Raw genomic sequence first — 21,332 nt, forward strand, 5'->3', positions numbered from 1 at the left:
ACGTAAACTATCTATTCAAATACACATATTTCATTTTGGCTACGTGAAAATCCGAATGTTTCAAAATCTTACCTCATCCAGTTAGCTAGTCTTGAGTTTTAACAAGAATAACTCCCCATGACCTGACACATTCCTGAATTTTCCAGATCTATGGCAGGTTCCTTTTCAAGACTAGAGCTAATGTGGACAGTTTTGTGGCCACCCCTTATCAGCTAAAACAGTGTCTGACTGCCAACACTTATACGAACTGAGTACTGCTAAAAGAAACTCACTTAAAAGCTAAAGTTAATGTAAAGAATATACCCATTTCCTTACATTACTACGATGAATCCCAACAGCCTCGGACTAAGCAGAGGGAAGATCATCCAGATTGCTCTTTGTCTGGTCAGTATACCTGTGCAGATGTCAAGGATTTTGGCTGTAAGGCTAGGCTGACACATAGCAAATGGACGAGATGGTGGGATGGGGTGAGGAGTATCCATTGAACTGAACCTGAGAATGCGTCGATAGCACCAGGAAAAGGGTGGGAGGGAGAGAGAGAACAGCTGTTGAGATCTATTACATCTTACGAACCCAATTCCCGATGACCTGACCTCAAAAACATGTAGAAGCCATGAAATAAAAGAATGTCAGAGCCAATCCAGTTTGCAGCACTGTTTGATGTGGCTGCACTGAGCTTTAGTCAATCATTAGTGAAAGGCTTTCTGTAAAGCTGTGGTGCAAATACTAATGTCCACTGTCTTCCTTCATCTCCAACTATTCAGGTTCTGACAACGCAATCCTGAAAATTGCCTGGGGTCGAACCGCTGTGACCTGAGAGCTGGAAGAAAATAGATTACCTGCAGGCGCTCTGAAGTGATGGACACAGTTTGAACTTTAATGTGTGCCGAGCGTGTGGGGGGAGGGAGAGGAAGATGACACCACTCCTCCAGCCAGACTACCTGCCCAGGGACAGCTGTCTGTTCCACATCCGAACTCTCGACAACTGCCCCAAAGGAGCCTGCCACGGAAACAGTACCTCCAGGAGAGTCAAGTCGATTCGTTTCCCTCGTGGGCGAGAGGTGGCATGCAACACGGAGGGTAGCAAGGACCGAGCGGGGCGCAACATCACTCTTCACTTGCTTGCCTCCTCGCGGTGGGGCGTGATTGCCCCTGTCGGGCGGAGTTATTGAGCAGAGGCCTTGAACGTAACCAGTGCCTGATTGGCTGCCCCTTCCCTGGGGGATGTCTCTGGCAGTGAGGTCCCAGCTGAATAAAGCCAACTACTTAACCGTTTCTGAGCCCAGAACTAATTATTCCCTCATCAGGCGACTCCTGATGAATTGTCTACTTTTCGTGAGCATCCCATAACTCTTCAGGAGGAAGGAGTTTGCGGCGAGCTGCAGAAGAATGAACTGCACAATACAACCAGTGGCGGATGTGGTTCAGCAGTCACGTGCTCATTTTCAGCCAATTGGAAGCCGAGGATTCTGAGGCCTTCTGGGAAAGCGGTGAATACTTCAATTTCTTTACAAACTGTTGTGGTCAGGAGATAATGGTCAGTAAAGAAACAAATCATTCACTGGCTTCAAATGTTCACTTAAACTCAGATCGTACCATGACTGTCAGATCTGTCCTACTGAAGCGGGACCCCGCGAGCTCATCGGAAGCCGAGAGGAGGCAACACCGGAGACGTCACAAGACCCAGCAGGTGCGCTTCAAGGACCTTGCCGACGGTCCGGAGGAGGTGGGAGGGGAAAAGACTCCCGAGGTGTCTGCTGAGGGTCCGGAGGGCAGTGGGCAACAGGCTTCGATAGCAAGTTCCCAGGGCCTGGCGAGAAACTGGCAACAGGCACGGCCTTGCTCTCTGACCCTTCCCAATCCCCGAAAGGTCTGCATGAGCACTGCCATTCAGACCTCCCCTAGCCTTCAGAAGCAGTTCCCAGCGTTCCGCTTCAGGAGCAAGAGTATCAGCGATTTTGGCGAGGTGGTTGAGCAGGATGGTGTAACATTTTCAGATGCCTCCCCGAAAACCTCCGGGGGAGAAGGGGAGCCGCAGGCGGCTGGCACTCACGAGGAGGAGGAGGAAGAGGAGGAGGTAGAGGAAGTCGAGGCAGCTACAGCTCTCAATGGGAGGGTGGCGGAGACGGCCAGGGCACCACTGAGCAATTGTGTGGAACCCAGTCCGACCCTGCCTCGTTCCCAGAACTCTCAGCAAAATGATTGGGCCTCGGAGGAGGTCCACACCCAAAACCCCAATGGTTCGACCGTATGCCATCGTGCTATGGACAAGGCTACACTTTGCAAAGCCATAACTGACAGTCTGGCAGAACAGGACCACAAACAATTGATCACCGGGAAGCACTGTGTAGCTAAGGGTGATGTTCCAGACCACTTGAGAAGTCCCTCCATCAAACCCTGCAAATTAAACTCCAAGGCAAGTCCGCCACCATCTAAAGAAATCCATCTGGATCGATACTCACTGAAACAGGGCATGTGCAACAAGCTGAAAGCACCAAAATATAATTTGGACAGTAACCTTTCTGAACCTAGAAAGACTGAGCTACCTAACATGCATCAACCCCTCCTTAAGGAACAGCTTGGTAAGGACCAACTTGGTGTCTACCCCAAGTCCTGCTTAAAGACCCCAGCATCCATGCTCAATCCCAGGCAGCCTAGTATTTCCTATCGAACTGACCAATTGGAGCTTTGCACCTCAACGCTGAACCCATCAGAATCGACCCAAGTACAAAGCGAGCCATCACAGCCACCGTCAAAGACTTCTGTCCAGTCAGGAGAACATGCCATCCAATACAGCCAATCGGGGCCCTCACTGCATTCTGATGACCGACTGGAACTTGTGCCCAGTGGCAAAAATCCTCAGGACAATCTGAAGGAGCCAGCCAACGCAGCAGGGAACCAAAGGTTCAAGTCAGGTCGCACCACACAGTATGAAATCACTTCTCTGCAGTCCAGGCTACAGACAATGGAGGATGTCTTACAGACCAGCCAGCAGACCATTAAGGTTTTACTGGATGTCATTCAGGACCTGGAGAAGAAGGAAGCAGTTAGAGATGGGTATGTACCTGACAACTTCACTGAATTCCCAGAGTGAGTTGTCATGAGCATTAAAGGGAGAGGTTGATTATTATTTGTATCGAGCACAACCATTTTCACTCTTGGTGCATCTGTAGAAACGGACTCATGAGTGTTTGCAGCACAAAAACAATATTTAGGAAGATCCTTTTAATTCAATCCCACCTCTGTGCCTTCTCATTATGTCTCTCTTGTGAATGAAAGGAAAAGTGTTCCATTTGTGTAGCACCTCATTACGTTCCTCAAGAATATCCTATAAGCTTAACCCCCAGGTGTATAGTCGCATCGTGGTTATGGTACTGGATGAGTAATCTGGGGACATGAGTTCCAATCACACCACCACAGCAGCCGAGGACTCTTAGTTCAATTAAATAAAATCTGGAATAAGAAGCTACTATCAGTAATGGTGACCATGAAATTACTGGATTGTTTATAAAATCCCATCTGGTTCACTCATGACCTTCTGGGAAGGAAATCCACACATCCTTACCTGGTATGGCCTATATATGATTCCAGACCTACAGCAATGGGGTCCACTCATAACCCAGTAAGGCACTCAGCCGGCTTCAAGAAGGCAGCTCACCGCCATCTTCTCAAGAGCAATTAGAGATGGACAATAAATGCTGACCTTGCTGGAGACATGTTATTAATTTGAGGTGCAGTTACTTTGGTTACATCGGCAAAAGCTATGGCCATTTTATGCATAATAATCAGATGAAAGTTCTTTGGTGCTGTCAAGTGAAAAGAAAGAAAAACAAATGCACCTGTCCCAACTCAGGATGTCCCAAATCTCTTTAAAGTCAATGAAATAAGTTTAGAAGCATAGTCACTGTTGTAATGTAGAAAATGGTGAGGTCAATTTACACACAGAAAGATCCCACAAACAGCAATCTGGTAATGTTGGTTGAAGGATAATTTTTGCTCAAAACACCAGGGAGAACTCTACTGCTCTTCTTCGAAATAGTGTCATGGGACCTTTCACATTTGGGTGGAGATAGGAAATATGCAAAAGTAAGAAGTGACATGTGGGAGTAGTATATTGGACTCCTAGCAGTAACTACACTAGGACGGGGTATTCAGGAAGAAATAATGGGAGCTTGTAAGAAAGGTACAGCAATAGTCATGGGTGATTTTAATCTAAACATAGATTGGATGAATCAAATCAGCAAAGGTAGCCTGGAAGGTGAGTATATAGAATGTTTTTGGGACAATTTCTTAGATCAGAGAGAAGGCTATACTAGATCTGGTAGTGAACAATGAGACAGGACTAATTAATGACCTCATTGGTAAAGGTACCTCTAGGTAGCAGTGATCATAACATTATTGAATTTCGCATTCAGTTTGAGGGAGAGAAGTGTGGGTCTAAGACTAGGCTTTAAATTTAAATAAAGGTAATAACAAGGGTATGAAGACTGAGCTGGCTAAGGTGAACTGGGAAATTAGGTTAAGGGATAGGTCAGTAGAGACGCAGTGGGAGACATTTAAGGAGATATTTCATAACACTCAGCAAAGATACATTCCTGTGAGAAAGATCCAAAGAGATGGATGCACCATCCATGGCTGACTAAGGAAGTTAAAGATAGTATCAGATTGAAAGAAAAAGCATACAATTCTGTGAAGATTAGTGGTAGGTCAGAAGATTGGACAGAATTTAAAAAACAGCAAAGAATGACAAACAAAGTAATAAATGGGAGAAATTAGAGTATGAAAGTTAGCTGGAAATATAAAAAACAGATAGTAAGAATTTCTACAATTATTTAAAAAGGAAAAGAGTGCCAAAACTGAGGTTGGTCCTCTAGAGAGAGAGTCTGGGGAATTAATAATGGGAAATAAGGAAATGGCAGAAGCGTTGAACAGATATTTTGCATCTGTCTTCACCGTAGAAGACACAAGTAACATCCCAGAAATACTTGTAAATCAAGAGGTGAAAGGGAGGGAGGAACTTAAAACAAGTGAAAAGGTACTGAGAAAACTATTAGAACTAAAGGCTGACAAGTCCTTAGGATCTGATGGACTTCAATCTAGTGTCTTAAAAGAAGTGGCTGCTGAGATAACAGATGCATTGGTTGTAATTTTCCAAAATTCCCTAGATTCTGGAGATGTTCCATCAGATTGGAAAAATAGCGAATGTAACTCTGCTATTCAAGAAAGGAGGGAGACAGAAAACAGGAACTACAGTCCAGTTAGCCTAACATCTACTAATAAGTAGGTTATAGCAGGGCACTTAGAAAATCTTAATGCAATCAGGCAGAGTCATCATGGTTTTGTGAAAGGGAAATCATATTTGACTAATTTATTAGAGTTCTTTGAGGAAGAAACAAGAAACATGGATAAAGGGGAACCAGTAGATGTGGTGCACTCGGATTTCCAAAAAGCATTTGATAACATGCAACATCAAAAGTTACTATAAATAAGAGCTCATAGTGTAGGGGGTAACATATTAGCATGTATAGAGGATTGGTTAGTTAACAGGAAGCAGAGTAGGGATAAACAAATCATTTTCGGGTTGGCAAGCTGTAACTAGTGGAGTACCACAGGGATCAGTGCTGGGGCCTCAACTATTTAAGATCTATTTAAATGACACGGACGAGGGGACTGAACGTATGGTTGCTAAGTTTGCTGATGACACAAAGATAGGTAGGAGACTAAGTTGTGAGGTGGATATAAGTCTGCAAAGGGATTTAGATAGGTTAAGTGAGTGGGCAAAAATTTGGCAGATTGCGCATTATGTGGGAAAATGTGAATTTGTCCTTTTCGGCAGGAAGAATAGAAAAGCAGTATATTACTTAAATGAAGAGAGGTACAGAGGGATCTGGATGTCCTGGGACATGAATCACAAAAAGTTAGTATGCAGGTACAGCAAGTGATTAGGAAGGCAAATGGAATGTTGCTTATTGCAAGGGGAATGGAATATAAAATTAAGGACGTTTTGCTATAGTTGTACAGGGTGTTGGTGAGACCAGATCTGTAGTAAGAACATAAGAACACAAGAAATAGGAGCAGGAGTAGGCCTTTCAGCCCTCAAGCCTTCCCCGCCATTCAATAAGATCATGGCTGATCTGAAACTGTACTGTGTACAGTTTTGGTCTCCTTACTTAAGAAAGGATAATATTGTATTAGAAGCAGTTCAGAGAAGGTTCACTCAGCTGATTCCTGGGATGAAGAGGTTTATCTTCTGAAGAAAGTTTAGACAGGTTGGGCCTGTATTCTTTGGCGTTTAGAAGAATGAGAGGTAATCTTATTAAAACATTTAAGATCCTAAGGGGACTTGACAGGGTGGGTGCTGAAAGGATGTTTCCCCTTATGAGAGAGACTAGAACCAGGGGACACAGTTTAAAAACAAGGGGTTTCCCATTTAAGATGGTGATGAGGAGAAATTTTTTTTTTCAGAGGGTCGTTAGCAGATTTAAAACAGAGATGAGGAGAAATTACTTCTATCAAAGGGTCGTGAGTCTGTGGAATTCACTACCCCAGAGTGCAGTAGGTGCCGGGACATTGAGTAAATTTAAGGAGGAGATAGACAGATCTTTAATTAGTAATGGGTTGAAGGGTTATAGAGAACGGGCAGGAAAGTGGAGTTGAGGCCAAGTTGAGATCAGCCATGATTGTACTGAATGGTGGAGCAGGCTTGAGGGCTGAATTGCCTACTCCTGCTCCTAATTCCGAGTTCTTATGTTAGGCTGTGGAATTCTCTTTCCCAGAGAGCAGTGGAGGCAGCGTCATTGAATATTTTTAAGGCTGGGTTAGATAGATTCTTGACTGACAAAGGAGTCAAAAGGTATAGGGGGTAGAGAGGAAAGTAGAGTTGAGGCCACAATCGATCAGCCAAGACCTTATCAAATGGCAGAGCAAGCTTGAGGGGCTGTACGTCTATCTGAGAGGTCAGATGGAGCTTCAGTTCAATGACTCAGCTAAAAGAAGACACCTCCTACAGTGTCGCACACCCTCAGTACTGCACTGAAGTGTCAGCCTAGATTTTGTGCTGAAGTCTTCGGAATTGGATTTGAACCCAAACCTTCTGAGTCAAGAGGTGAGAGTGCTACCCACTGATCCATGGCTGAGGGAAGAATATCGGTAGGGACTTTTGTCATTTACAGTGACGGCTTCAACTGCCTTTCTCCATATTGCTCATTACTCCTTGGGTGAAAAAATTCTCAGTTGTGAATTCCGAGGCCTGAAAATTATGCTGTGGGTTATTAATGCAAAAATGCCTCAAGTTTTACATGAAATTCATTCCCTTTCTCAGACTTTGTGGCAGTTGTGATGCAGCTGAGTAACTTGCTAGGCCATTTCAGAGGGCATTTAGGAGTCAAACACATTGCTGTGGGTCTGGATTCACATGTAGGTGGAATACTCTCTACTTGCCTGGATGAGTGCAGCTCCAACAACACTCAAGAAGCTCGACACCATCCAAGAAAAAGCAGCCTGCTTGATTGGCACCCCCTCCACCACCCTCAACATTCACTCCCACTGCCACTGATGCACAGTGGCAGCAGTGTGTACCATCTACAAGATGCACTGCAGCAACTCACCAAGGCTCCTTCGACAGCACCTTCCAAACCCATGACTTCTACCACCTAGAAGGACAAGGGCAGCAGATGCATGGGAACACCGCCACCTGCAAGTTTCCCTCCAAGCCACACACCATCCTGACTTGGAACTATATTTCCATTCCTTCACTGTTGCTGGGTCAAAATCCTGGAACTCCCTTCCTAACAGCACTGTGGGTATACCTACACCCCAAGGACTGCAGCGGTTCAAAAAGGTGGCTCACCACCACCTTCTCAAGGGCAATTAGGGATGGGCAATAAAAGTTGGCCTAGCCAGCGAAGCCTACATCCCATGAACGAATAAAAAACACTCCGGGGTTTAAAATAAATAGATTAACAGCTCCACTAAAATAACAGACAAAGGAATTTCTAATACTGGGTTAAATAATTTTATCCCACAGGATAATATCAAGAGCCTAATTTTTAACTTGTGCCTCCTGGTATCTGAAACTTTCATTGTAGCGACCAACTTGCCTGGGTCAAACTTGACCAATCCCCATCACAAGTTTAAAAGCTTCAATTAACCGTAGACCGGAGAATATTACCGTAAGCTAAGGACAAAGGAAGCTTAGCTATAGCATTTTCACTGACTGCTGCTGCTAATGGCAAATGGATTTTAAAAAACACAACAGAATGAGGCATTTCCAAAGAAAACTGAAACAATTAAATTCAAGGCACATGCCAGGCTATCTAAGGCCGCTGAACTGCCCAAGCACTGGTTCGGCCACAGCTAGAGTACTGTTCAGTCACTGCATTACACCAAGGAGGTAATCACACTAGAGAGGGTACAGAGGAGATTTGCGAGATGTTGCAAGGAATGGAGAATTTTAGCGATGAGGAAAGATTGGACAGTCTGAGATTGTTTTCTTTGGAGCAGAGGAGGCTGAGGGGAGATTTAATTGAGATGTATAAAATTATGAGGGTCCCTTTGTCCCTCAACACTATTGTCTCTATATGTTTCTCTATTTCCTTATTCCGTCCCCAATTTTGCTTCCCCTTGTGCTGGCTCTTTTCCTGAAGGTCCAGCCTATGGAAGGATGTTGTCCCATTTCTCGCTACTGAAAGTATAAGAAAATAGGAAGGAGGACAAGGCCATTCAGCCCATCCAGCCCACTCTATTCTCTCCTGGGCTTCTCGCCAATATCCACATTACTGCTTAGCCAAGGTAAAATGGCACCCACCTGGCTAGATGATTCAGCCCTTTCATTGTCTCTAGTTGGAAAATCTAGTTTTACTCATGTCAGCTCAATTCCCGCAGAATTAAAATATATTGAGCCATGCTACATATACACAGTTGATCTCAGAAAAGTTTCCAAAATAAACTTAGCTTGTTGAATTTAGTAAATAAACTTATCGAGCTCAAGAAGCAAGGGAGAGGAACAAGGCTAACCTTTAACTGTCCTCAATTGAGGTGGTTTAGGCAACTCACCGCCTCTAGCAAATGACCAAACCTGATGGTTTGGAGACTAACCCTTAAATGTACTGCCAATGGGTCAAGGGAAATTTCTGACTCCCCGGTTTTGCTGCTTTTATAGATTTTGAACTGGAACACTGTGGGACTCTGACAAACATTAATATTACAGTAATAAATCCACTCAAACTCCAGGAATTGCATTATTTTACTGTAACATTAACTCCAAACTATTAAAACAAATGTTGGAAATAGATTCAATTTCTTGTTTTTATTTTCTATTTTGAAAATGTTGGGAGCAACATTTTGACCTTTGATTGCCCCTTAAAAAAACTGAGGCCATTTTTTTCAGCCAATCAAACAATCACTCAAATAGCAAAGTACTCAAATAAAAGCAAAATACTGCAGATGCTGGAAATCTGAAATAAAAACAAGACATGCTGGAACTGGTGCTGGTGTCAGTTCTGATGAAAGGTCACTGACCTGAAACATTAACTCTGCTGCTCTCTCCACAGATGCTGCCAGACCTGCTGATTATTTCCAGCACTTTTTGTTTTTATTGTAGCAAAGTACTCAACCTCTTGTTGCCTTCCTATTGCAGCAAACAGGACAGGCGAGTAGGTGCGTATTGATCAGAGAAGCCCCAGACCCCTCCCCCCACAAAAAGAAGAGTGTGCAAGGAGAAATAGGCATTGTGCAACTGGAGTTAACCTTCTGACTGTGACCAACCAGTCAATTGTGAAGTGAACACATTAATTGCTGTCTCGAGACTCCAGAGACACAAAACACTCTCAAACGGATTTTCAACAATTTTAAGAGCTTACCAGGGCTATGGGTTCAACCATTATCCTGATTAATAAATGGAGAATTACTGATGGCTGGAAGTGAGCTGCAATTTATTGAGGGCGTTTCGGAGAATGTCGTAGAGCCACGAGATTGAAGGTCATACAGTTTACTGCCATCAATGAAATCTTGAAGTTATGGACGTGCGCTTTGCTGAATAATGTATTAGGGGAGCAAGTGCAGCTGGAAGGCCAAGACCTACAGTGCAGGTCATCGATAGGTTGGGAAGAGTTATAAGGAAAATTAGGTAAATCTAAAAGATCTAAAACTAATGATTAGCTTAAAAATGGTTGGATTTATACGGTTATCTTTTATAATTTGTTTTCTTCAAGTCCTGTTTGAGGTGTGCTGCTCTCCCCCTTTAACATTGACAGAAGTCCAGGCGTTGAAGAGGAGTCAGCGAATTTGAGGCTCTTCCCTCATTTGTATTGTGCCGTTGAGCCGTGGGCACTAAGAGGGCATTCCACCGCAACTTGCTTAACTAGTTGTGTCAGCTGTGGCTCAGTGGGTAGCAATCCTGCCTCTGAGTCCGTTGTAGGTTCAAGTCTCACTCCAGAGTCTTAGAACACAAAATCTAGGCAGATATTTCCAGTGCAGTGCTGAGGAAGTGCTGCACTGTCGGAAGTGCCATCTCTTGGCTGGGAAATTAAATTGAGGCCCTTTTGGCCCTTTCAGATAGATGACAAAGATCACATGGCACTATTTTGAAGAAAGGCAGGGCGTTCTCCTGATGTACTGGCCAGTGGTTATCCCTCAACCAACATCACCAGAACTGATTATCTCATTCTTGTTCATTATCGGAGGCACCTTGAGACATAGACTCTAGGGCCAGAATTTTACATTGGCTGGACACCCCCCCCCCACTGGTCGAAAAGTCAGGGCGAGCCCGCCTCCACTGGACCTGGGGAGCCAGGCCAGGATTTTTCGCTACCCCGGCCCTTAATTGCCCTTGGGCAGGACTTCCACCTCCTTTAGGCAGGAAGTCCCACCCAATGGAGCTGCTGGCCAATCAGCAGGCCGACAGCTCTTAGTCCCAGCAGCGCCACCGGGAGTATTGGCCACTGCTGGGAATATGCCCAGCCATTGCAAGCAAGGTGAAAGACCGACCTGGAACGAAGGTAAGTTTTTGGGGCCTCGCTGAGGACAATCGGCCGGGCCCCAGCGAGGCAAGGTGGGGGGGGCGGTCGGTTAGCGGGAGGGGAGTGTTGTGCGGTGGGAGCAGTTGGGGGTTCAGGGACTGCCCTCCACGTGGCACAAGTTTTTCTCTTCAGATAATTATTCAATTCTCTTTTGAAGGCCTCATTTGAACCTATCTCCACCACACTCTCAGGCAGTGCATTCCCGATCCTAACCACTCACTACGTAAAAAAAGATTTTCCTCACGTTGCGATTGCTTCTTTTGCCAATTACCTTAAATTGGTGTCCTCTGTTTCTCGATCCTTTCACTAATGGGAACAGTTTCCCTCTATCTACTCTGTCAGACTCCTCATGATTTTGAACACCTCTAACAAGTCTCCTCTCTACCTTCTCTTCCCTAAGGAGAGCAAACCCACCTTCTCCAATTCATCCACGTAACTGAACTCTCTCATCCCTGGAAACTTCCTCGTAAATCTTTTCTGCACCCTCTGCTGGTTTGTCTCATCCAGCTTCATTGACCTTTCCTGATGCTGCAGCATGATTCCACAGATGCCACCTTCCATCCTGCCCCTCGCCCACCTCCATATTTTTCCCATGTGAGCCTTGGCTCTGAGCATGCCATTTGACCATGGAGGCATCACCGACCAAGCCTCGCACAAAGTCCACATCACCTTCACATCCATCATAAAGTGTGGTGCCCAGAATTGGACACAATATTCCAGTTGAGGCTGAATCAGTGTTTTATAAAGATTCAACTTCCTTGCTTTGCTGCTTTATGCCTCTAGTTATAAAGCCCAGGAAAAGGGGAATTAAATAAATACTTGAAAAGTAAATATTAGCAGGGCTATGGGGAAAGGACAGGGAAGTGGGACTAATTGGATCGCTCTTTCAGAGAGATGGCACAGTCACGATGGGCTGAATGACCACTTGTGCTGTAAGATTCTGATTCTCTGAAAACAGCAAGAGGACAGGGCAGTTGCAGCTTCTGCCATGGCTTCTTGGGAGACAATCATTTTGCACAGCGAGAGGATTGAAAACAGCCAAATTCTATAAGGCGTCCTACAGACGGGCACTCCACTTCCGTTTAGGAGTCTCTCGAATCGGCTTTGAATACCAAGTGGAAATGTTCTCTTTTCTATAATTACCATCCCTCACCTTAACAAGCATAAAATCCATCAAAGGAAATTAAAAGCACTTTACTTAAATATAGACTTAAACAAAGTAATTTTAATGGAATCTATTATTGCTGTCTTTGACAGCTGCCGGTGTTAGAGCTGGATGAGACATCATTATGGTCCCAGGAGCTCTCTCATATCAGAGGAGAATGCTGCGTGACCAGGAAAGAACCACATCACAGAAATGAGACTTGGAGAATGAATGTTGAAGGCTACGATCTACCTCAGCTCATAAGAAATAGAAGCAGGAATAGACTATACCCAATTCGAGCTTGTTCCACCATTCAGTGATATCATGGTTGATCTTCGACCTCCACTCCTCCTTCCCGCACTATCCCCATATCCCTTAGTTCTGTTAATGTCATAAGAAATAGGAGCAGGAAGAGGCCATTCAGCCCCTCGAACCTGTTCTGTCGTTAAGTGAGATCGCGGCTGATCTGTAACTTAACTGCATATACCCACCATTACCCCATATCCCTTAATCCCGTTGGTTAGCAAAAATCTTTTGATTTCAGTTTTAAAATTAACAATTGATGCAGCATCACTTGTTGTTTGCAGAAGAGAGTTCCAAATTTCGACCACCCTTGTGTGTAGAAGTGTTTTCTAATTTCACTACTGAAAGGTCTGGCTCTAATTTTGAGACAATGCTCCCAAGTCCTAGACTCCACAACCAGCAGGAATAGATTCTCCAAATCGTCCCTATCTGTTCCCCTTGCCTCCAGAAAACCTTGGCTGTGACGCTGTCTTTTAGAACTGGAGGGGAGGAAAAGGCGCAAGCCTTTTTCATCAGGTGGCTCTGATGATCCCTCCCCTCCCCAACCGACGTTAGACACTTGAGCTGAAGTACACTTCTAGAAGCGATCGATTGCTCAACTGTCTAAGTTCTCTCCGCCTTTGTGGGCCAAACAGGTGCTAACCTTTGACTTAGATGAGAACGCACCACCACTGTGCCATAGATGACACTTGTGAGTTTTGGTTGGGGAATAAATATTGGCCAGAACATAGGGGAATTCCCTTGCCCTTATATTCAATGAGGTGTGTGCTACATATCTGAACTGATTATAATCCTGTGGTGTTTTTCAGGGCAATAGGATTTATTTTGCAACCAGCAGAAAATTAAAACTTTTTTTTTGTAGTGGCATGGGATTTTTTTTACCTCCAACTGAGAGGTGATATAGAGCATAAGTTTAATGTCCCAACCAAAAGGTGGCTTGTCAGACAATGCAGCACATCTTCTGTATTACTGGACTAATATGTCTGGTTAGATTATATGCTTAAGTCTTGAAATGGGGCTTCAACCTCCTGTCTTCTGCTCCAGCATGAAGAATAGCAATAGAGTCATACTGCATAGAAGGAGGTTGCTCGGCCCATCGTGCCTGTGGCGGCTATTGAAGAGCTATCCAATTGGTCCCACTCCCCTGCACATGGCCCTGAAAATGTTTCCTTTTCAAGTATTTCTCCAATTCCCTTTTGAAAGTTACTGTTGAATCTGCTTCCACCATCCTTTCAGGCAGCACATTCCAGATCATAACAACTTGCTGCATTAAAAAAAACTCACATCTCGCCCCCTGGCTTTTTTGCCAAATATCTTAAATCTGTGTCCTCTCGTTACCAATTCTCCTGCAGTGGAAGCATATATAAGTACTTATAAGATTGACCTGGTCTTGTAGTGCAATGGCTGCTCTTCATGTTTGAGCAACGACTCAAGCCCTGCACACAATGGTCGAACATTTTCGCCAACACTCTCAGATCCCCGAGGAGGTCTTTAAGGGAATTACCCCACCCACTTGGAAAATGGGTTGGAATTCAGCCAAATTACATAGAAAGTAAACCGATTAAGATGAAGTGGCATGACTGGATAAAGATAAATGGCTTTGAAATGGCTCTCTGTGATATTAAGGTTAATCCCTTTGTTGAAACAGCAGACAAAGGAGTTTCATACAACCTCGCAAAGGCAACTTTTACCAATGTGAATCCAAAATAATCAGTGTAGAAGGCAAGTGAGGTTGACAGACAGAAGCGGATAAAGAGCCAGAGGTCAAGAGAGGGCTTAGAAAGGAAAGCACAGAAAGACGAGAAGATATTGCTCTTTGACAGGATGTGGGAGTTGAAACACATGTATGGGAATCCCTAAGACGGCACGGTGTGAGCAGTGACTGACTCACACTTTCTGGTTCAACATCGTTCTGTCTTGTATCCAAGTATTATTTTGTAGCCAGCGGGGCCATGATGTGTGTGGCTTGACAACGATGGGCTGATTTGAACTTTCAGTCATGACTCCAATGGTGAGGGAAGCGTTCTTATGTTCTTAAAATAGGGCAGGTACATAAGAGATGGCAGGTTCATCACCTCCAATAGTTAAAATCGGCCCTGCGGCATCTACAAGCTAGTTGACCATGTACCACAGCCAAGATTGGGTTTGTCCTCACATTTTTCAATGGGGGTGCTCAACAGCACTGAGAAATTGGAGCCCGGGCTGATTATTTCACTTCATAGCCCAAAGCATCTTATTTTCTCCACCATCTAGGACAAGGTTAGCAGGTGCATGGAAACACCACCAGTTGCAAGTTTCCCTCCAAGTCACACACCATCCCAACTTGGACATATATCGGTGTTCTTTCATTGGCCCTGGGTCAAAAACTGTGGGAGCACCTTTGGCATACAGGACCGCAGGGGTTCAAGAAGAAGACACACCAGCACCTTCTCAAGGGTAACTAGGGTTGGGCAATAAATGCTGGCTTTGCCAAACAGGCCCTATCCCAAGAATGAATATTTTTTAAAAGATTCAACTTTTTAACCCTTAGTCCCATTTGAATTATTGGGCACTTAATCCAGTGCAGTCCAGTGCAGTACTGAGTAACCGCTGAATTGGCAGAGGTGAATTAGTTTGCACAAGGCATTAGACCAAGTTCAGGCAGTCTGATTGGGTGCTAAAGAAACCCATGCCCCTAAACAATGAAGAAGATGTAGATAAATACTTTGAAGGGAAAAAATGTATAGGGCTATGGGGAGTGGAACTAATTGAACAGCTCTATCAAAGAGCAGCACAGGTAGGATGGGCTGAGTGCTCTTCTTGTGTGCTGTATCTTTCTATGATTATATAATCCTAAGGAAGGTTTTCTGGTGCCCTGGGGAAATATTCCCACATTCCCCTCTCAACCAACCACACAAAAAAAACACATTAACTGCTTACTCATGTAAAATTGTTACTGTATTTGCCTACATGGCAGCAGTTACTTTAAAAAAAATTCATTCTGTGAAGCACTTTGAGATACGATAAGGCACTTTTTATAACTGCACGTCCCCTCCCTCCTTCATTCCCTTCCTTCCTTCCTTTGTTTCTTTATTCATTCATGCTTTCATCCCTTCATTCATTCTGGAAATGCTTAAAAGTTGCAACATGTAAACAGGTCATTTAATCTTGCATGAAAACAAATTGTTCTAATTACATTTACCTGCACCGTTCCCATATCCCTTCATCCTCTTTTCCTCCATCTCATCTTGAAAGCCAACAGAATTTCAGCTTCAAGCATTAACTGTGACAATGAATTTTACAGCCCAAACTCATTGTGTGAAGAGGTTTCTCCGCCCTCTTCTCTAGCGTGCTCAACATGGACATCATTATTCTCCTCAAAGGCCTTACTCTCTGTTGTTAATGCTCATTTTATGCTCAATTGAACGCCCCTTGTAATTAACGTGGAACATTTCTTAAAAAAACAGTGACTACATTTCTAAATATATCATTGGCTAGAAAGCACTTTGAGATATCCTGAGGTTATAAAAGTTCGTTCTTTCTGAAATGAAGGTATGAAAGCAGCTGTTGCCACAATGGCTTTGTGCACTGCTCAGTGTGGTGGGATTGGCTCACAGAAACCTGGAAGGTTCCAGACAAGGTCTCTACTGAGTTCACCGACCGTGACCTGCCTGATGGTAGTTGCGTCAATTGGCCTCTGCATCTCTTGGTTGAGGGGGCAGAGTGGGGAGGTAGTCGAGTGGAAAGGAATTTGTCAGGGTTCCTACCTCCAATCATTATCCAGTAACCTCTGCGAGGAAATAGGCACACGTGAATGTCTGGTGAGGAAACTATTGGGAACATCGTTGTGGATGAGCTAACCTGCCAACGGAAGGGGGCTGCGTTTTCATGGCGTTGCCAGTGCACTCCTTCTGCAATTCAGCAGGAAGATGTCATATTATACCAGAATCCTGATACACCAGGTTCTGGCCTCTGTTGGGAGTTCCCAAGCAGCCCTTGTGGAACGCCCGCCCACACCCAAGAAGGCGAGTTCTCCCTGTGTCTGCGTGGGTTTTCTCCGGGTGCTCCGGTTTCCTCCCACAAGCCAAAAGACTTGCAGGTTGATAGGTAAATTGGCCATTATAAATTGTCACTAGTGTAGGTAGGTGGTAGGGAAATATAGGGACAGGTGGGGATGTTTGGTAGGAATATGGGATTAGTGTAGGATTAGTATAAATGGGTGGTTGATGTTCGGCACAGACTCGGTGGGCTGAAGGGCCTGTTTCAGTGCTGTATCTCTAATATAATCTAATATAATGCAGCGAGGCAGGTGGTGGGTGGCGGGCATGGTGGAGCAGGTGAAGAACCAGGTCAGGGTCTTCCTACTTAGACAGTTTCCACAATTTCAGCCTCCCAGAGCATATTCAGATGCCTCAAGAACAGAGGGTGTAAGGCCCATTTTGGGGGGTTCAGGTCATGATCACAGCCTGCCCCCATCTCCCCTGTTGTCAACCTTCTGTACACGGGGGGCTGAAGAACATGTGAAATCATCATTGCGGGGAAAAACTGCCCCTGCTCCCCTCAGGTGACAGTAGACAAGGATTCAATCCATGGATAGTTTAATGATAGAACCTCCTACTGAATCCCCAAACTCTGGAGGGGTCAGTGCTGGGGTTCCTTGATAATTTCTGGGATTGCTGCCTGGGAATTTTCAGGGCTATACGGTCAGGAGCATTGTAGAAACATTCATAGGATCATCCAGTGAATCTTATAGCATAGAAGGAGGCCATTCTGTCCATTGTTTCCGTGCTGGCTTTTTAAAAGACCTGTCATATTAGTCACACCCCAACCCTCCCCTGCACCCCACTCTTTTCCTATAGGAACTGTAAACCAGCAAAAGTCAGTGTATTCTGGAGAGAAGGGGAGAGGGTGGGAGAAGGAGAGGGAGAGGGAATACTTGCATGTGTGTGTGTGTATTGTCATTAGATAAATGATTAATTGTGCGGTTTGCATTCTAGGAGACAATCCTACCACACCGGGCAGGACATTGCAAACTGTGGGACCTGTCGAGACTGTGCCTGCATCATCTACAGGTAGACACACCTTCTTATTCCTCTGTCCAACACTGGACTGTGCTATAAGGCTATCTTCACTGGACAAATAATGCTCCATTTGACCATGACAGTTCAGAGATAAATTTAGCTGAATGTAGCCCTGCTCTTTAGAGATATTTCAAATGCTTACACATTGTTAAGCAGACCTAGTCTCCAGGGATACAACCAATTCTCATCTATTTGTTGGTGCTAATGTCTGTGGTTCATTAGGCAGGGTTATTATCATCTGATCGTTCCTGATAACATAATAATCATTTGTAAAATATATTCACTAATCTGACCATTGGAGAAAGCAGAACAAAACTGAGAAATCAGTAAAATTCTTCAATGAAAATGACCCCATTTGGACTGGGGTCTCTACATAGGATGTATCAGTGCTGAAATAACTCTTTAACTTGGAGCATGTCACACAGCTTTTCATTTAATGATGATGGCCTACATAACAATAATCTCTGCTCTTCCAAGTAATGAATTGCACCTGAAGTGCTTTGAGATCTTTAGTTCGCCCTTACATTATAAAAGAGACAAATCAACAAGCAGAGAGGAGGATTGGAAAGGGAGGGTTTACGTGGCTTGTGTCCCCTTGGCAATCCAACTGAGCTGTTTAAAATGATAAAGGGATAGGATTGAAACAGAGAAACTACTTCCTCTAGTGGAGGAGTCCAGAGCAAAGGAGGCCTCATGTTAAAACTAGAGCTAGGAAATTTAGGGGGAAATCAGGAAGCACTTGTTCACACAAAGAGTAATAAAAATCTCCCCAAAAAGACTGTTGATGCTGAGGGATAATTCGAGTTTTCAAGCCTGCGATCGATAACATTTTTTTGTCGGTTGAGGGTATCGGGGATATGGAGCAAAGTTGAGGTACAGATCATCCATGATCTAATTGAATGAGGGGCTGAATGGCCTACCCCTGTTCCCAATGTTCCTATCTGTGTTACCGCAGAAATGGATGTCAGATGAGGCGAGGATCAGACTTGATGATCGTGAATTTCTGTCACATGCTTTCAAAATCTTGTCAAACAGAATCCCATATTATCTTATGTGACCTAACTAGTTACATCACAAGGTGCATAAAAACTGGATTGAATCGATTATATTGCTGAATCAACACTTTGATTTATGTATACTATATTAATAAAAGCATACGGTAAAATACAGAGAAACATACTGATCCCAAAATTCCTCAGGTTTTCTACCATTCTCCTGCCATTGCTGTAGAAAATGTTGGAAACTTAGTTACACCATATCCTACCATTTCCATGTAGTTTTCTGTTTGCTTCTGTCCATCCCTTACAAGGCCACTGATGCAAGGGGGTGGATTGAGGGGCAGGGGTTTTATTACACAAGAAATTTCCATTTGTTGCACCCATTTGGAACCTAGTGTACCTGCGGAGGTTGTTGTGGGGCATCCAATGTGAATGTGGGCCCTGTCAATAAGGTGCAGGCCAAGAAAGTGGCCGGAGGACAGAGCTATCTTGGGCAGGCAAGTACTAGAGATGTGCTTGAGGTGGCCCTCACACTCATCTGTCCCTTTGTAATGACCTGCCTTCCCCTTTGACCTCGTTTACTTCATCAAGGCCGGTGCTGGAAGCCTACAGGATTTCAAGCCATATATTTTCACCCCAGCTCTTGCTGACGCTTAAAGGGGTGCATATTAGTTTATTAGCAAGTATTTTGAAAATTCTTTGCTAGGCCATGTTGAAGTTTAGATTGTAAAGGCATCATGGCATTACTTGCAGGTGAAGCAGCTCAAGACGCTGTTCCTCTCTGGGATTCAACTCAAGTAAATGAGGAACTAAACCCACTGGTGAAATTATGTCCTTTCAAAACATTACTCTCTCGTGTCTCAAGTTCGAGATGTGGCCTGGAAAGTTTTGGATCTTGACATCTCAGTATCTATGTGAAGTAGAGAGATTTGTGTGATACTTGCATATAGTTCACTGAACACTAGATGGACCCTACATGGGAGTAAGCTTCTTCTTTTGGGCCTCCTTATCTCGAGAGACAATGGATACGCGCCTGGAGGTGGTCAGTGGTTTGTGAAGCAGCGCCTGGAGTGGCTATAAAGGCCAATTCTGGAGTGACAGGCTCTTCCACAGGTGCTGCAGAGAAATTTGTTTGTTGGGGCTGTTGCACAGTTGGTTGGGAGTAAGCACTTCATAGCAATTCCACTCCAAGTTTTCTCTTGTATTGCTTTTCTTGATCTTTGACAGATGATTCTGTGGGTTCTGCAATTTGATACATTGCTAGCCCTTTTGGTTTGGCCATGTACTGGTTGTGTGATGTATTTAACAAAGCAGTTAATAAAACATATGGAATCCTGGGCTGTATAAATAGAGACAGAGAGTGCAAAAAGATATATAGAACACCAGTTCAGCTCCAGCTAGAGTATTGTGTCCAATTCTGGGCACCACACTTTAGGAAGAACATGAAGGCTTTTGAGAGAGGACAGAAGAGATTTACTAGAATGGTTCCAGGGATGTGGGATTACAGTTATGTGGATAGACTAGAGAAGCTGGGGTTGCACTCCTTACAGCAGAGAAGACTAAGAGGAGATTTGGCGGAGGTGTTCAAAATCAAAAAGGGTTTAGATAGAGTAAATAAAAAGAAACTGTGTCCAATGGCTGTAGGGTCAACAACGAGACAACACAGATTTAAGGTGATTGACAAAACAACCAGAGGCTATATGAAGAAAAATGTTTTCACACAACGAGTGGTTAGGATTTGGAATGTATAACTTCAAAAGGGAATTGGATAAATACTTGAAGGAGAATAAACTGCAGGGACATAGGGAAACAGTGAAGGGGGTGGAACTAATTGGATTTCACTTTGAAGGAGCCAGCACAGACTCGAGGGGCCGAATTGCCTCCTTTTGTACAAATTCTATTCTATGAGTCTGGACCAGACCAAAATCTATCCGATACACATTCTAATAGGAGTCCAACTAACAATCAAGAACAGAAACCCTAGCATGATTTTCCCTTCCTTAACACTTCAGTGGCTCAGTGGTAGCAGTCTGACCTCAAAGTTAGAAGATTGTGGGTTCAAGGCTCACTCCAGAGACCTGAACACATAATCCAGGCTGCAGCTTCCAGTGCAGTACTGATAGAGTGCTGCACTGTTGGAGGTGCTGTCTTTTGGGTGAAAGGTAAAAGATCCCACTGCACTATTCGAAGAGGAGCAGGGGTGTTCTCTGCAGTGTCCTGGCCAACATTTATCCCTCAAAGCAGCATTACTAAAACAGATTATCTGGTCAATCTCATGACTGATTGTGGGAGCTGTGTGCAAATTAGCTGCTGCATTTCCTACATTACACCAGCGACTACTCTTCAAAAAGTATTCCATTGGCTCTGAAGCACTTCGAAACTATCTGAGGTTGAGAAAAGTGCTTTATAAATGCAAATTCTTCTTTACATCCACCCTGTCATCATCCAAGCTGAGAATAGCTAACTCAGTACAGGGTAAGGGGTCTTAGTTCTAAGACTTTATATCAGATTGAATGATGCTTATGCACTGACAGAGCAGTGGAGTCCAAACACATGCTTTAAGTCACACTTGGATGTTGAGTTGCATCTTACCTTGATTACGAAGGGTTAATTGGTCAAAATACAATGATTGTAATTATAATTATATCCCTGATAAGACTTGCACTTTTTTTCACTTGACATTAAATGCAGATCATTCTGCTAAGAACAACTGGATCAGAGCACAATCGGCTTACAGCATTTGTGGCACAGGCCATTTAATCATTAATCCAAATCCATGAGTCCAAATTATGATTGCACAAAAATATTC

The 21,332-nt window shown here is 44.1% G+C and overlaps 2 protein-coding genes across 5 annotated transcripts in view; one reads left to right on the top strand and one right to left on the bottom strand.

The window, feature by feature from the left end:
* Window positions 1-21,332, bottom strand: part of LOC137368229 (dedicator of cytokinesis protein 2-like) — a 1,222,644-nt gene that overhangs the window by 601,018 nt on the left and 600,294 nt on the right. The gene's annotated exons all lie outside the window — the stretch shown is intronic.
* The window catches only part of LOC137368256 (INSYN2B protein-like), a 133,527-nt gene that overhangs the window by 39,239 nt on the left and 72,956 nt on the right, over window positions 1-21,332 (top strand). For 2 of the 3 annotated variants that reach the window (XM_068028711.1, XM_068028713.1), the window contains exons 2-3: window positions 765-3,057; window positions 17,442-17,516. In XM_068028711.1, coding sequence (XP_067884812.1) covers window positions 1,418-3,057; window positions 17,442-17,516 — 1,715 coding nt within the window. In that variant the 5' untranslated portion in view covers window positions 765-1,417. The remainder of the gene's footprint in view (window positions 1-764; window positions 3,058-17,441; window positions 17,517-21,332) is intronic. The other variant, XM_068028712.1, reaches the window with a different exon arrangement.

The sequence above is a fragment of the Heterodontus francisci genome, chromosome 1, assembly GCF_036365525.1.
Source record: "Heterodontus francisci isolate sHetFra1 chromosome 1, sHetFra1.hap1, whole genome shotgun sequence".
In the NCBI taxonomy this organism is placed as follows: domain Eukaryota; kingdom Metazoa; phylum Chordata; class Chondrichthyes; order Heterodontiformes; family Heterodontidae; genus Heterodontus; species Heterodontus francisci.